Source organism: Limanda limanda, chromosome 21 (genome assembly GCF_963576545.1).
Source record: "Limanda limanda chromosome 21, fLimLim1.1, whole genome shotgun sequence".
NCBI classification, from domain to species: domain Eukaryota; kingdom Metazoa; phylum Chordata; class Actinopteri; order Pleuronectiformes; family Pleuronectidae; genus Limanda; species Limanda limanda.
Genome location: NC_083656.1, coordinates 12,291,577 through 12,308,546, shown reverse-complemented (window position 1 = coordinate 12,308,546; position 16,970 = coordinate 12,291,577). Strand labels below are relative to the sequence as shown.

At 40.9% G+C, this 16,970-nt stretch overlaps 1 protein-coding gene across 1 annotated transcript; it reads right to left on the bottom strand.

Moving 5' to 3' along the window:
• Positions 1-129: 129 nt before the first annotated feature.
• On the bottom strand, positions 130-16,821 carry kctd5b (potassium channel tetramerization domain containing 5b). The gene is made up of 6 exons (XM_061094746.1): positions 16,459-16,821; positions 9,657-9,765; positions 9,237-9,328; positions 9,021-9,116; positions 6,586-6,711; positions 130-3,225 (listed from the first exon to the last, which is right to left on the bottom strand). The coding sequence occupies exons 1-6, from the start codon at positions 16,681-16,683 to the stop codon at positions 3,196-3,198; spliced, it is 678 nt and encodes a 225-aa protein (XP_060950729.1). The 5' UTR covers positions 16,684-16,821; the 3' UTR covers positions 130-3,195.
• Positions 16,822-16,970: the final 149 nt, after the last annotated feature.

Sequence of the window (16,970 nt, the reverse complement as noted above, 5' to 3'; positions counted from 1 at the left end):
TTACTATTCTGTATGAACCAAAATATGTTATATAATAAAAATAGTAAAAAGTCTCCAAAAAATAAATACACAGAAATGCTTTTTGATAAAATTTAAACTTCTCGAAAAAATAAATATATACACAGAGGCTTGAATGACAACATTTTTATTGTGTTTACCTTATGCATGACCATATAGATCTATCCCCTTAATCTCATACTTAGTTTGTACATTTCTAACATTGCATAAGATCATATAGAAGTGATCCATGTGTGATATGAGAACCTTATTCATTGATGTATCTGTTAGATTGAGGAAAAATGACACATTCATTCCCTCTGATTACAAGTGTGATCATCTTGAATCATGCATTACAGTGGTCTGTGGCTAGTAACTTGATTGGAAAACAAACTGGGCACTTTAAAAAGTATTAGGCTACAGTTTTGATAAGTTTGTCCATCACGTGAAATGATTACCAATGCCGAATGCTCATCCAGACAACTTGTTTTACCAGTAAAACAAGCAAATTAAAACATGTAACACTTAAAATCCCATTGCAGGAAAAAAGTCTAAACAAGACCCAGATAAATCTTAGCTTTGAAACAACACAGGGAAAGTCTCATCCTATTAAAAGTGAGCAACTTTGCCGTCGGAAAGGGCGAAAAAGCAAGATTGTCTGCAACGCTCAAGCACAGGCTGTCAGAACTGGATGGAGTATCTTTAAAAATGTCTGGGTGGGTATCAGTTCACGTGGAGCTTGGTGCACGAGTTGCCCCTGGTGCAGTCACACAAGTATGTTAACGTGTGTGAGGGAGTGCAAGACGGTACATATTTGGAAGGCTTTAAAACACCATGGCAAATGTAAACATAGCCTAGCTCTGGCAGGAAATCCAGTCTACTCTCTTTGCAGATCTCAAATTTTGCACTTAAAAAGCCCTTGTGTGTGTGTGAGTGAGTCTATATCAAAAACATGCATCCATACTAGTTTACCCGACAATATAAAAATTTTATCAAGTGTATATGTGAGTAAATGGAGGTTTGTGTGTCGTTAACAAGTCTATATGTACAAAGTGTGCCAGCATTAAGAAAAGTTTACTCGTTCCTGACTCTAAGATCAATGTGTGCAATACACATAAGACATTGGATTTTGGTCGTCGGGATAAAGGCAACACTAAATGATTATTTGTGAATGAAATATCCAACCTATCAAAAAAATAAAATAAAAACACATCAAACCTGAAAACAACTTTCTATATAAAAAAGAAGTGTTCTAAAATGCAGTATTTACATTAACATTACAGGCTGTAAGCAATGTGCACAGTGGGGTTTGTCACTGTAGTGAATCTAATGCTGTGTACGAAATCTACACAATTCAAAATGCTTAGAATAATCTATACCACTGCAGGAAAAAAAAATACATGTTTTTTTTTTTTTTTTTAAATGTAACAGTCAACTTCATAGCCAGCCAAGTATAGCTTTGTTATTGGTTATCAAAACATGTTCCAGGCATGTTCTCAGTGAAAGACACCGTAGTCAGCATCAGCAGTTTCAACCCTAAACTTGGAAATCTCTAGTGCTGTACAAACAATGCAAAACAGAAGTTAACATTAATCAGATTTTCTTTCTCTTTTTTTTTTTTAAAGATCCAGTATAAACAACTTCCATTTTTAAGTTGTGTTTTCTATACAGTGTACAAAACGTGCAGTTTTTCTGTTAAGAGTTAAATATTAATATTGAATTTGGATTATTTACATCAAAACAAGAAAAATCCTCTGGATATGAACAGAGAGTCCTTCGCCACTACAGTCAAACAGTTCCAGTCCCCAAACCTCAAACACAACAAATACTTCCCCTCGGAAAATAAAAAGAAATCCTAAACAAGATTTCCCCCAAACATACGAAACAAGCCATTAAAAGGAAAACTCGGAGGTCAGTGGGAAAAATTTAAAAAACACCTCCGTCTCAAAGAGGTTTTTTACCCCTAGACAGTATACAGGAAATTATTGGTGGACACTTATTTTTTTTTAAAAACTCACATTTAAACAATTTTTTTTATATGAAAACACCTCTGATATTTGTTTTTGGCAGTTAACTTTAGATTTATGAACATGAGGTCTCAAACCAAACTACAGGTTCGGAAGATTGATAGTAACTTGTACTTTTACAACATTAAATCTTTCGCTCTTTACACAACAGAAATTCTGCATTTGCAGGAGCTGAAGCAATATTTTGAATTTGCGTCTCCAATACTAACAAAAAGGTTTGACCCTTATAGAACAAATAAGTGGACTTCCTGGAAATGTGATATGTTGACCTCACAATGACCTTATCAGCGGGTATTTGGGTTACTAAGGTTGCAATGAAGAAGGTGAATGAAATAAAGAAGTGTCTTGCATCTGCCGTCCCTATCAGGTGAGCTTATTTAATCTGTGAAAACAGGATGTCTATTCATTAGGTCATTTTCTCATCACCAATAAACGGACCTGTACGTGATCAATTACCTAATGCCCCTTCAGCATTGCAGTCAGATCACAGGGACATTTTTTTGTTCCTTTTCTGACCATTAACAGTTACTGAGGAACAAAATAATTCAAATTCAAACTAAAATGCCACCTCTCGACTACTATCTGACAAAATGCATGAGGTGTGGTTGGGATCCTCATGATCACAAATCTCAGTATAACGGTTTGGAATCTCTGGAAAAGACATATGTCAACTGGTTTTCAGGGTGAAGTTCACATTTAATAGCACGAATGTCAAACATGCACTAAAGAAATGCACAATTCCCTTCTTAACATCTTTAAACAATGAATTTTGAGTTGATACTTTTGAGTTATAAGACCATACTGATCCCTGCCCAGACCCTCGAGCTGGAGAGGAGAATTAATTCAACAGATGACCCTGAGTGAATCCTTGGCCTTATATGATGACGGCCATTTTTATAGCATAAAATAATTTGTAGATTGCTGTTCCATAATCTCAATTACAAAAGAAAAAAAAAAACTTGCTGCAAATTCAAAAAGGTCCAGTTTAAGTGTACAGGCACAAATTGTCAGTAAACAGACTTATTTACATCAAGAAATAAAAAATAAAGGTGGAGGGGAAAACAACATAAATGTACATCCCCCCCTTTAAATCTCCATTGTGCCCGACGTTCTTCCACAGAGGTGATATGTTTGCCTCATAACACCTGGAGCTCATAATACTAAGTCCTCTTCACATCCGGGAACCCCTTTCCTGAAGAATCTGTAGAGACAAACACACGATAGAATGAACAACACAACATACAACGTGCTTAGAAAGTCATTTGCTCTCCACACTCTACAGCTCCCTGTGCCTTAGGAGCCGACATTTTTCTTTTACTAAAGTTCCCACATACTCAGTCAGTCGCACTCATATGTTTAAAGTCTATGAGCTGGTTCAAACACACTGAATGCAGAGTAGAGAAAAGGGGAAATGCTTGCATGGGTAAAGAAAACTAAAAGCAGGGCTAGAAACTACGCAGTACGTGACTGTTGAGCAAATTGTGGGTGAGCTCACATGAACAGTTTGGGCCACACTGGCTGAGTGAGTGGTGGGGGTGCATCACGGAACGTCTTACTTTTCATTTCTGCACAGAGCTCTCAGGTAAGAGCAACCACACTGCCGGTCTGAGACGCATGTCTCAGGCACGTTTCCTGCACGTGAGCCGCAATGCTTATCTAGAGAGTCGGGGTCTCGCCTATTTCCTCCTCGCATCGGTTCACAGCAAATCAGACCGTGGAAATAATCTTTCACCACAGTTTCAATGTTTTTATCTGTTGAATACGTCACAAACAAATATGTGCAGCACTTCCTGTATCCACTTTAAAGTAAATGCACTCTAGTGTTTCTGTTGAAGGAATCCATTTACAGGTTTTTATTATTATTGCAGGATTTGGAGAATGCTCAGCTTCATAGAGTTCTGGCTCTATTTTCTGGTATTTCTGCCGTAGCTCTACTTGTATTCCAGGAAAGACACTAGTTATACAAGAAACCTCACGTAGCTGCTCCGCAGACGGCCCCCAGCCGACCCCTCACACGTTGCACCCAGTGTTGCCATAAACCCTGATACAGAAAAGACATGTTGCCGAAGCCAACCACAGAGCCCTCAATGACCCTGAACTCTCTGAGACACGAGGAAGAGCAAAGTTCAACCTGAGAGTCTTATCAAGGCAACATGATGCCATTATGATGGAAATCTTTATGTTTTCTTTTCATGCAACTTTTTATCTGGGTTTTCCAAAACACTCATCATTGCATACTTTTTTCCTCAGTTTATTGCTTGTTCTGGTTCACATATACTCATTTACTTTTGTGGCAATCACATACAGACAATATAGGAATCGACAGCAGATTACTGATGCCCCGATAGAAAAAAAAGAAGAAAACGGATAAATATCCTGTTTTTACCTGAAAAGGTTTTTGTAACAAGATGTTTTAAATACAAATTAAATCTTGCAAATGAGCCATATTCCTCAATTAATTTATCTTAAGCTTTCTATTTTCAAATTGAAACAATATTATCCAAGTAGATAAATACCAGAAGCTTATAAAAAAAAAACAATGAAAATTCATTAGCTGAATTTCTGCTTATTAGTTCCTAAAAACAATTGCTAATGAAATTATAAACAAAAGCTACATCTACCAGGACCTGAGTGCCCGACTACGTTGTGCATCAATGCAATGGTGTGTTCGAGCTACATGCATGGCTCATGTCACAGCAGTGTGAAAGATGGACCATAAAAGAGAGAAGGGAAAAGAAAGAGGGAGAGAAGAAAGGAATGAGGGTAGAGAACAGGATGCATGAATGTGATCATGTTTTAGCTTCTTCTTCTTTTTTTTCTTTCTTTTTTTTAAACACTGGTCTTTATTAACTGTATCGTGCATCTGAAAATCTGTGCAGCTGTCCACATCTGTCGAAGGGTTTTACTTTAATACTTCACTACAAATTACAGTCCACACATGCTGCCTGTGTTTAATCCTCCCTCACTCAAAAGACAGTTCATTTTATATTGCATGCGCACATTCCCTCCCGGCTCTTTGCTTTTATCCATTAGTCACTGACACGCATGCACGCACACAATGACTGAACAGTAAATACTATTTTAGCGTCAGTTAAATCTTGCACTGATCCAACTGGAATAGCAGCAACTCAGTTTAATTTATTTAAAAACACAAAAAACATGTGATGCATGTTATTTAATTTATAGAAGCTAGATTCTAGTTGATATTGCATAAATGTTATCACTATTGTCCAGCAAAACTACAACTACTACTACTTTTAACAATAGCCGAGTGGTGTACCCCTCCCTTCCTTTACAATGTCCCTGAATGAAGAACAATGGTCAAACTGTAGCAACTGATGATTCAGCATTGCCCTCCACTAACTAAGGCTGTGAGCATGAAAATAATTGCACAGGACTTATTTACACTACTGAAACAGAGTTTGTCTCATCTAGTTCCAAAGAGGCAGCAGCACTTGCAAAGACATATTCAACCTCTCTTAGCAAGAACCATCTGGATTTTCATCTGGCTTCGGCTAGTAGATTCAAGCTAAATGCAGCAAGGAGGCACGGGAGAGGAAGAGGAGGACAAGCTCGGAGGTGAGGAAGAGGCACTACGAGCAGTTGAGCGCTCACCAGTGAGTCATAAGTGCTCAACCCTAATCAGAGTCACTCATTTCATAATCCGTCTCTTCGTCCTCGCTCTGAGCAACATGCGGCATGCAGACGGCACAGAAGAAGACAAGAAAGGCACGTTGTAAAATGATGGAGATGAATGGAGGAAAAGAATTAGAACAGAAGGGGAGAAAATTTAAACTAATGGGTCATATTCAGAGGGGATTTACATCTTCATCTAGTGCAGAACACAGAAAAACAAGGACGTGTTATCCAACGGCACCGTTCTCATGCACTACAATCCGCTATATCATCTACATAACACACACGAAGGACTAAGGCAATTCAGAATTGAATTCATTTTTTATAGTAAAGCTGGAAATCAGTGTGTTTGGGCAGAGAGCCGCTGGAAACAAAAACAGTCTTCCACTTCAAAAGATGCACTGCTAACGTTTCATCATCCTCTTAAAATAAACAGCAGAGTGAATATAGGTTTAGCGGTGTGCTTCTTCATGTGTAGCTGCCTTGAAGGAGTGAGGCCCCCGCGGGGACACGCTGATGGGAGTTTGAATTCCTCAGGGCGTGCCTCCCGCTTCGCTCCCAAAGCCCTGGAGAAAATGACAGACCGTGCTCCGCTAATATGCAGACCTGGACTCTTCTAACACTCCTAGCTTGGTTTATACTGAGTTTTTTCCCCCTTTCCCATCCTCTTTTTTTTAATCACTCGTGGTACAGGCAGTCTAGTTTTTAACCGAAGCTCTAAATATTTACAATGTTCTCCTTCATAGAGTTTTCTCATCAATAAACTAGAGGTGCTCTCAGTCCCCTGGTGGCATGTTCATAAATGCAGCAATTTTAAAACCTCCAGCACAGGCCATCATTCACACATGTTTGCTGTGGCTAGATTTTCAAACGGCCTCTGCACACCCTCACTCTGAAACACACACACACACGCACGCACACTTACCTTAGCCTTCTCACTGGGCTCACTGTTTGTCCCGTATGATTGATTGTGCAGCTCCTTGGAGACTACACACAGGAACTCGGCTTGGTCTTCGTTTCCGTAGTTGTAAGAGGAGCCTATGCTGACCAGCTACGGAGAAACGAGAGCAGAGTACATGGGGAGATTAAGCCTTCGACTGAGGGAAGTAGAAACAAAAACGGGGTTTGTTGTGGTGGGAAAACAGGTAGGGAGAACGTTTAAAGTAAAGAGGTTAATGACCAAACAAGGGGCACAGAAAATCTACAGGTTCCTGCAAATTATATTTCGTATTACATTACAAAGGGCCTTTTACAAAGATCAATCTAATTATTGCCTGTATATATTTAACTTGGAAGTTTTTTCCCTTTTGAACATGTTACCTCACATGTTTTTGCCATGATTGGATAGATAGTATTTAAATGAGGCCACTAGGCAAACAGGGAGCCCCACCTTTACAAAATCCATCTAAAGGTTTCATGGAGGTGTGATACAAAATGGCTGTGTTTTTTCAGGACCTGCAGACATGTCAACATGCAAATCCAAAACGCTGATTTAAATTACTGAGAAATCTCCAAGGGTTGACCAAGGTAAAGAAACAGAAATAAAATAATCTGGGGTCGAAACAAATAAACTAATTAATAAAAGGAAAGACTACAAAGACACTATAGAAAGAAAAATACATGATCAGCAGATAGTCACTGACAGATTACAAGTGCAGGGACAACAGGAAGCATACATGCTGGTTGAAAATCAACAGGGACTGGTGAAGTTGACTTGTTTAACACAATAAAAGTAAAAGTGAAAAATAGTATCTTCTACAAAGCAAATAACGGAGCAAACCACAGAGTACGGCACATCCATTCATTGTTTAAGTTCAGTGTTACCATGACACAGAGGGAGTGTGGAGGATTCACTCCAATGCTTCAATTAGCACGTAATTTGAGATCTATAAAACTGGCTTGGTATTGATGGAGCTGAAATTTCTACTGTGGTTTCTGTCAGTTTCTTATTGTGTGCACATGAAATGGGGGCAATCCAAATTCAACCAGATGGAATTACCAGAAAGCTAGATAGGTAATGTCAGACACAAAAGAGGTGTGGTGTGAGAAGCTCCTACAAATGTCGTTGGGTAAATTATCATAGTGACTTCTACTCTTCCTGTTGCCAGTCAAATCACCGAATCAAAAACACACAGAGCACACAAGTTTATAAATAATCTGCGTGCACACCTTCAAAAGAAAACAGTCATTCCTCTTCCTGAAGAATTTTTCTTCCTGCTTTTACTGCTGAATGTTAAGAGTGTGTGTACATACTGCAGGCTAGATGTATACCCTCAGTAGCCAGGTGTGCATGTTCAGACACGCATGGCCTCATTAGCCACTGCTGCCGGAGACTTGTTGTTGTTAAATGATTTATCTTGCATTATCAACGCAGCTAAAAAAAAAGAAATAAGTTCAACTGGCTACCGTGAATTCTACACTGTCACACTGCAGAGGATTCAAAACAAACACACACATACTATGACTTTCAACTGAATATACTCATGGATAAATGCTCTATATTAAGTCCTTAGGACGACAGTAGGTCATTAAAGAGTATCTTCTCTGGACCGGGCTTTAGGCTTTGCAGGAGTGTTTCTCTTTGTTTCCCCATCTGACTATGTAAGGAGATTAATGCAGTTCGTCGTCTCAGAAAGAAAGAAAGATTTATCACACATTCAAGACAGACTCCCAACATCCAAACACTTCTGTTCTCATTTGAAATTGTACCTGCTTTATAGATCAAAAAACATTTCTCTCAAAAAAGAACAACCACTATATTACAGCACAGCCTCCAAAACAGCCAAGTGGCGACATCGCAGCAGAACACAGAAAGCTTACATACTGTGAATGCGGTATGAATAAAAATATAATATAATCATCAATTCACAAACAAGAAAAAGGTGTCGTGTTCTTTAAGCCTCACTGGTGAGCAAGCAGTACAAATGAACACTGAAAAGGAATCAACTGAAAAGAAAACAATAAACAGCTAAGTGTCTACTTGGGATAAAAATGGCCGACATGGGGACCATGCAGTGACCAGCCCGTTGACAGAAATTTGTGGGACACACCTCTCCGCTGTTGTTTGGCAAAGCAGTCTCCTCTCCCTTCACCTCCCTTGACACAATCAGCAGAAACTCTGACTTCCGGGCCCGCCCGTAACCTATACTGACAAGCTGTAACAACCAATCAGAGCACAGAAGGGATGCCCGGATCACGTATGCGGACATTAGGAAAGATGTGATTTGCTGTTTGCTGGCTTTTTTTTTTAGCCATTTCCAACATTGAGGATAAGACCCCCTTGCATTTTGAGCATAGCGGAGTGGGTGAAGCACATGAATAGGAGGAATGCTGCTGTGAGCTCGCAGGAAGAAGATTTACCTGTTCAAACTTCCAGCCGTCCGACATGGTAGAAACCATCTGTGTCAGCTCCTCCTCCTGGCACTGCAGCACCCGATACACATGTTTCACCGGAACCTGAGAGGACCAACGGACACATGAGAGAAATGAGATGGAAAGAGATGACAAACCGTTCCCAAAATTCAGGGAACAGATATGAAGAATAAGAAGAAATCCATTATCTTCACACAATCATACCTGTGATGTTTTGCAGTCGCGTTCCCTGATCTTGTCCTTGAGGAGCTTTATTAATGATGTAATGTTGTAGAATTCGGCTTCCTCCAACACACCTTGAAATGGTTAGAAAATAAACAATTATGCTTTTTTGGAGGAATTATCCTGCTGCTGCTTCAAATACCAGTAAAGATTAAATAAAAACAATGGCATCAAATTTAGAGTTTCACAGAGATAATAATGGAAAAAAAATTGTTAAATTTCATCCATGTTATTTATATTGATCTTATGTTCTGGTAAAACTGCAAATATGGATGTATATTTATCGCAATCACAGTCTTTTCAGGTATTAAAGCATCAATCAGAAGATGTTAACAGATTTGCAATGGATTAAAAACGTGCTAATGTACAAATATTTTGATTTGAAATAGTTTAAGACAATACCTTCCTCTGCCAAGTCCCTGTTGAGCACCAGCTTGCCGTGCCTCAAGTAGTTAAGCACTGGCCCAAAGTATGTTGGGTCTCTGTCTATGAGATAGGCACCAGTTTCATCCTGAAAAACAAAAGAGGAGGATGAAAATAATAATTTAATTCCCACATAATATTAGATTTTTTTTGGATTTAGTTGTACACATAACGTGACAAAAGTGAACTTGATCCTCTCAACCGACTCAGAGGATTCCTTTAAAACAAGAAGGTCAATGAGCAGGCGTATACTTTCATCGAAACCTAATCTGGGGACAAAAACCCAACACTGTGCATCCGTGAATAATACTCAAGGGAAGATAATTATGAGGTCAGCTCCAATGCCGATAATCTCTACAGAGGTTGACAAGAGATGTGCACACGGAGTCACACACACGCACAAAACAGCTCTGGGAGATCATCTCACTACTCCCGCAGGCCTTGGGTTTGATCTTGATTCTATCACAACCGCTGGGTATTCCCCTATTTCTATAAGTACTGTGATTAGACCGTCTTCGTCTCGTGGGGAAACAGGAGGATATAACAATTAGAGCAGAACAGAAAAAGATTTGGATCAGTAGTCTGAATCCACCAAGGGGAACATGAGAAAGCACCTTGGCTTACAACTGATGTTCAGCCTCGTCGGCTCTATTACATAGTTGGCCTCGTAGATACATTTCAGTCAATTTCAGCGTTAGTTTGAAGCGTTTCTTTGGCCTTTGCTTTTACTTGAATCTATATAGTAAAGTAGAGACTGAAAATAAGGGGACTTGCTGGGAATAACACATTAAATGGTGCAACAGCCAGGAATTGAACCAGGGACCTGCTGCTCAAAGCAAACAGCTCTACCATGTGGTATGAGCCCAACAGCATTTTAACCATTTTAAAGTAGATGGGAATAGTTTCTTATTGGTATCAAACCTTTGATAAAGAAATGTGACTGAGGCTTGATATTTTACAATTTAACCATACACTTAATTATAAATAACTGCAGGTAAAAATAAAACAAATACAAAAAAATAAATATAGAACTTGAATCAAGAAAATACCTATTTTACAATAAATGTAAACCTAAATGGACATCTTTTGTGTATCGTTTAGTCTGTAAAATAAAGTTTGGTAGTTTACATACAGGTGCATATTGGCAAATATTAACATGGATACTGACGATGTGTAAAAAGCTCATATTTGACAGGATGTTTGACTTTGCATGAGTGTTTTGCTACCGGTGCAATCTTGGTTAAATAGCAGCATAGCTTTTTGATGCAATGTCCGCCAATATTTACACAGGAACAGAGCAGTATTGTCAAACGCCAGGCCATGACCAAAACTAAACAGAAAGCTTAGTCTTAACATACAAACATATGTGCATTCATACAGCTCCCCTTTGCAAGTTAGAGGATGGATTCAACTCAAAACCCATTAATATTTTCAATAATGAGAGAAGCTCCCAGTGCATTTCTTTTGTAATGAATTTCAGAACCCTCTTGGCTGGTTGACCTCCTTTCTGAGGCAAAAATATTAAACTGGAGCCCAGTGGAGGACTATTCTGGTCCCATTGCCCTGTGTCAGTTCCTTACACTTCTATAGTTGCTACAGTTTAGGGACAGGTGCATGTGGGCCTGCATGAGGAGACAAACAAAGCCAAAGCTGTATAACTCTGACAGTTCAATATAAGTCCTCTAAATATGTCTGACTTTGTTTGTAATTAAGATCCATTCATTTCTGGGAAATTGGTGAAAGCGTCTGGGGAAAAAAAGCCCTGGCAAGCCATTATAGAGTGAAAGAAAAAAACAACATCCTGGATCTGCCTCATTGTCCAGACACATGTAAAAATTTAATGGGTTCTTACATGGTCCTTGCCCCAACCACAACCAGTTTTCTGAGAAATCTGTTCAGTAGTTTTTGCGAAAGCGCTATGAGACCATACATATGTCGTTTTCTCAGATGACACTTGACAATAAGTTAGCAGTTTGGTTTCAGGGTCCCTGGTAAAGTGCACACCACCTCACTGTCAAACCAGAAAAACAGAGTCATTGTTTGTTTTATTATTAACATCTTAGCTCATCCTACTACAATAATAAGTCAAAATGTCAGCAGTGAAAAAGATCAGGTGCACTACATAAATAAACTATTGCATACTGCTTCAAAAAATCCTCCCACTGAACAAACACAGAAAGCTAGCGTATTTAAACTGTACACTTCTGTAAGCTTTCTACCTCCTGCCCTGTTGTGCTAACAAGCCTGTAGCTGGTCCTCTGGGCTCATATGGGGAACTTGGGGCGACAGTCCCTCGTTTACAGAGAGATGATTGTGGGGGCTCTGATGTGGACTCGCATGCACAAAGGGAACAGTGTATTTAATTAAAAACAAAAGGCTATGTCTCTAGGGGCCCCAGCTGGGAAGCACTGGGCAACAGACGAGTGGGGACAGTCAGGGAATAAGAGATGGGCCGCTGCTGGGATTAACCGCAGACAGCAAATGGGATGGCCAACAACAAAACTGCTAATAAGCTGTTATCAGATACAAAGTCCGGAACATGTTGCACTTTCTCGGGATTTTACACATCCAATTGTTCAAGAGGTCGGTGCAGCATGCAGGAGGCCACATATACATGTTTTGTTTTTTGTTTACAGCACATCACACTGGCAACAGCTGTTACCACTAAAAGCTCTTGAATCTCATCTTCCCTAGTTGGCATCTTAGTTGGCGTCCCAAGGTTCACACATGCACCTCCTCCAGAGAAAATAGAGAGGAACTGGGGAGCTCTGACAGTGCATGTCTGAAAGCAGATATCATCACACAACGGAGAGTGCGTGAAGACATAATTTGGTTGTGTTAAGTTGCACACAGGTCAGTGAAGTGAGATCCCATCACAAGTGGACACAGCTCTTACAGAATTGCATCAGCCGATACTGGCGAATGCCCCTGCGCATGCGTGGGTGAGCTTATCGTCAATCTGTGGCTGATGGTGGCTGAATGAACATTTCAGCATATCGCCCAAACATACAATCTAGTTAAATTAATTTTGTGATGAGTGACAAAACAGGTCTGCAGCACCTTGAAATTGAAAAGCAACAAACTATTATCACAGACAAAAAATACGCAGAAAAGTTTCAACACTGGCTACAATGACCACCAGAAGTAGGTCAGTTCAGTGTCGGTCAGGCTTGCTTTATGGCGTTTTGCTGTTTGGTCTTATTCAAATTTTCAAACGGCAAAGCATTCCGTAAACAGTCACTAGAACGATGGAAACCTCAGGCCTGGCCACGACTGAGTTCAAACTAAGGAAAACTATAAATCGACATAAACAAAAGCAAACTACAAGGGCGGCCTTCACCACAGAGGAAAGAGCAGTGAATTAACGTTATCTTTCTTCTCCTACATGCATTACATATCCTCCAACAGGAAATACCATGGCAACCCACCCTCCAAGCACATGACGTCCAATGAGGATGTCTGCAGTCACATTAACACTGAAAGTCAATGCTTAATCCAACAAAATTCACAAGATGTTGCACACTTCCTACTCATTACAACGAAAGGTGCACAACAGAGCAAAATGTCATAGGCTGTCTTATAGTGGGACAGATGGCTAATAGTAATTATCACGCAAACGACAACAACATGATACAAAAACATGACACTATCACGCGAGGGCATTCCAATTTGCTCAGGCCAAGGAGAAAAAGAATGAGAGCTTTATCAAGTGCAGCTCGGCCTTCACTGCAGACGAGCCGGAACACAAGCCCCCTGCAGAAACAGTGCGTAAAGATGTTGCAGTAGATCTTTGAAGTCACATGACTGTAGCTACTTAGCCAAGTGGAAGTCTGATCCTTGTAGAGTGGGAGCCAGGAGTCTCTCTGGAGTACAGGCAGTAATGGCATAGTCAAACAGGCCTTCATCTTTTAAATAATACACACATCACAGCAGGGCTATATTGTGTGAATCTATCTCGTATTTCACAATATTTAACACCGTCATTTGAACGTGTGCCTGACCTTTCACCGAGGCCGAGAGGAGGTACTCGCCTTTCTACCATTTTCAGCCCGGCAAGGCAGCATCATCATTGGTGAGTTCCCTAGCACACAGGGTTTCGGTTGCTAAATGAACAGCTCATTTTCAAAGTCCCCTAAAAGCTTTGCTGTCATGATGAGAAGCAGTTCGGTAGCTAAGCTGACAAGTCACTGCAACCTGGAGCTCTCTGATGGCAAAAGGAGAAATGTGATGTGAAATAGAGAAACAGAAGTTTGAAGTGAAAGATTATGCACTCACTGATTAATAAGATTTGTGCAGAAATTCAAGCCAGCATCATTTTAATGTCTTGCAACAAGGCATTAATCAAGTGTAGGTGCATGGCTTGTGTAAGTAAAGTTTCTTTAGAATGATAAAGGCTTAAATCGCATCTAATTTGCCAGCAGCATCCTGCAGTGCCCTGTTGAGCACTTACTGCAAGAGGAGCAGTAGGAGACGATATTACCGTTAAATATTTAAGTTGCCTCCCACAGTGTGCTCAGGCATGACATACAACCTGAATCCGGCATTAAATATGGCCATATTTTTTTCACACATGCTGCGGAGAGGCTCGGGCAGCAAATGGATATGAATATGAAAAGAATAACTTGAGGAAACAAGAATCCTTTGTGATGGGAGCGCTTGAAAAATTGATGCGGCTCTGAGAGCTGGAAGGCCGGGTCTATACTTGAGTGGCCCCGAGTTGAGTTGTTTGAGAGCAGAAGTCTGCCAAAGGGATAAATGCCCACTGGTGTGCATCTCTCAAGCTTGGTGGCTTGACAGCTGACGATTTTAAGGGCAATTCCAGCTTATGAATTAGTGACCAAACCTTTGTAAACCTACAAACAATATCACTCGCACGACAGCAAGTAGTAGCATTAGTCAATTTTAGGATAACCAACCTAGAAAGACTTATAAGCTGTTAAGGTTGTGCACGTGACAGCACTTCCTCCACTTTCGCCCTGGTCTACCCCAATGTGCAAAACAGGCTCCAGTCAACAGCATGAATAATGCAGTTCTCCTCAAGAGTCCTGCTGAAGCACGTCAGCCTGCGTGACTGAGAGCTGAACCACTCGTTTCTTTGGCTGGGAAACACAATACTGCATCCCCCCCCAAAAAACAGAGCTCTCCACTGATCTGTCACTCTGCTGAGCTTCCTATTCACATGCAGTGTTATATGAAAAAAAGCATGGCTCACTTTCAAATAAGAGGAAATAAGGTTAAATACTTTGAGACCCAGGGACAAGAAATATAATGCCCAATAATAGCCTGTCTTTTACTGGGATAAATCCTAAATCCGGGTCTGCAGGAGAAAGGTACAGTAATGGCTAGAGTGACTGATGCGTACTTAAGACAAGGGATTGAGATGGACTGATCCGTTGCTCACGGGAGGATAAAGCAGCCAAAAAGCAAGCTGATTATTCAGAGATTACAAATATTTGCATGAAAATATGAGACGAGCCTTGCTTTCAGCTCAACGTGAAGGGGTGAAGATTAAGTAGATGAAAAAACAATGAATAATGGGGCAGTGAAATGAGCCGTGAAAACCAGGGCACGTTTCACTATGTATACAGACACTAACAAATTGTTTTTGACAGAGCTGGTGGGGGGGGGGGGGATTGCAAGCAGGCACGCTGCTTTTAAGAGAGGCAGATGGACGAACAGAGAGACGTCTGATTCTGGAGATATTGAGGCCGTTCACAGGGAGATGAGTGACTTCACCCCCCCCCCCCCAGCTCTCAATTGTCAGCAGCAGCTCACCCCACTTGGCAATGACTTATGTACTCATTAGGGGAAGCCTGATCACCAGCACAGAGGCCGACTACTACACAGCAAACAGAGCCAAGAAACAACCTCAGGAGATGAAGGGACACACACACACACACACACACACACACACACACACACACACACACACACACACACACACACACACACACACACACACACACACACACACACACACACACACACACACACACACACACACACACACACACACACACACACACACACACACACACACACACACACACACACACACACACACACACACGATATAATATTGACGTGTTTTTTGGGGGAGATTTTGTTTATTGGTAATCAGCCAAAATAAAGTTGAAGCCACAATTGTAAACTGTTAAAGCTGAATAAATTAACCCATCGTTTTAAATATTGAAAATATTGAAAAAACTATTAACACGGAAGTGACCAGTAACTGGTTGGAAGTCGTTCACATGATTAATACGCTGATAATGAGAGGATTGTTTTAACTGTCACTACCTGACAACTCGCATTTAATCGGGTTTGGGGAAAGTTTCCAATTACTGTGGCTACTTGCTAATTACATGCAAAACAAATGTAAATTAAAAGACGATAGTTATTTCCCCAGCACTTGACACTTTAAACCCCAAACTCTGGTGACCACAACAACCGGTATCTTATATAATTAAAACATAAAGAGTAATCAACGCTCACCAGACTAGCAGCAACATCGCATGTCATGTGGTGACTGTCGGAATCTAGCATTAGCTTAGACGGCTAATGCTAGCTAGCGACAAAAGAAACGACTTAACGCTGAATATTTGAATAAACGCTTATTTTCACAAGGGTGGTTATGTTTATAAAGTAGCTGGTAGACGCAGTTATTAACACGTCCAGTCGCTAGAGGACGAGATGAGATATTAAAAGCTGGTTTCACGGAAGATTAAAATGCAGTTAACTTAGTAAGGCTCCCAACTACCGTGCTAGCTAGCTTAGCATTTACCTTGTCGGAGTCGAGGTCGGGGTCAGCCTGGCTCAGTCGGTACAGAAACGATTTGGGATCTCGACACAGCGTCTGTCTCGTCGTTAGAAAATACGTGCCCCCGACGTTCAGGCGGATCCACTTCGAAGCCCCGACGCCCGGTGACATGTTCCTGTCCGCCGCCGAGGAATGGGCCACACATCTCCGGTGCACGGAGCCGCTCGGCTCGGAGCTACTCTCTGCCATCCCTCACTCTCTCTCCTCCGCCCTTGCCTCGGCTCGGCTCGGATCTGTCTGACAGGAAATATCCGAGCTGCAGCAGCCGCTGACTTGGGGAGTCCACGGTTCATGCAAAGCAGGCAGCCAGCGCCTGGGCCACTCCTACTGACACACTCCACCAGCACTGACAGATGCATAAATTATTCCAGAAGAAACGGGTCCTCCCTGGATTGAGCCACTTCTATGTGGAGCACTGATCCCCTGCTGCTGAGACCATTATGTCGAGGGTGCAGGGTTTTTATGATTGTTCATAC

Coding starts and splice junctions, on each gene's coding strand:
- kctd5b (XM_061094746.1), bottom strand. CDS start 16,683: ATGGCAGAGAGTAGCTCCGAGCCGAGCGGCTCCGTGCACCGGAGATGT. Junction 9,329..9,656: donor CAGGGACTTGGCAGAGGAAG/GTATTGTCTTAA, acceptor AACCATTTCAAG/GTGTGTTGGAGGAAGCCGAA. Junction 6,712..9,020: donor ACGGCTGGAAGTTTGAACAG/GTAAATCTTCTT, acceptor GTTTCTCCGTAG/CTGGTCAGCATAGGCTCCTC.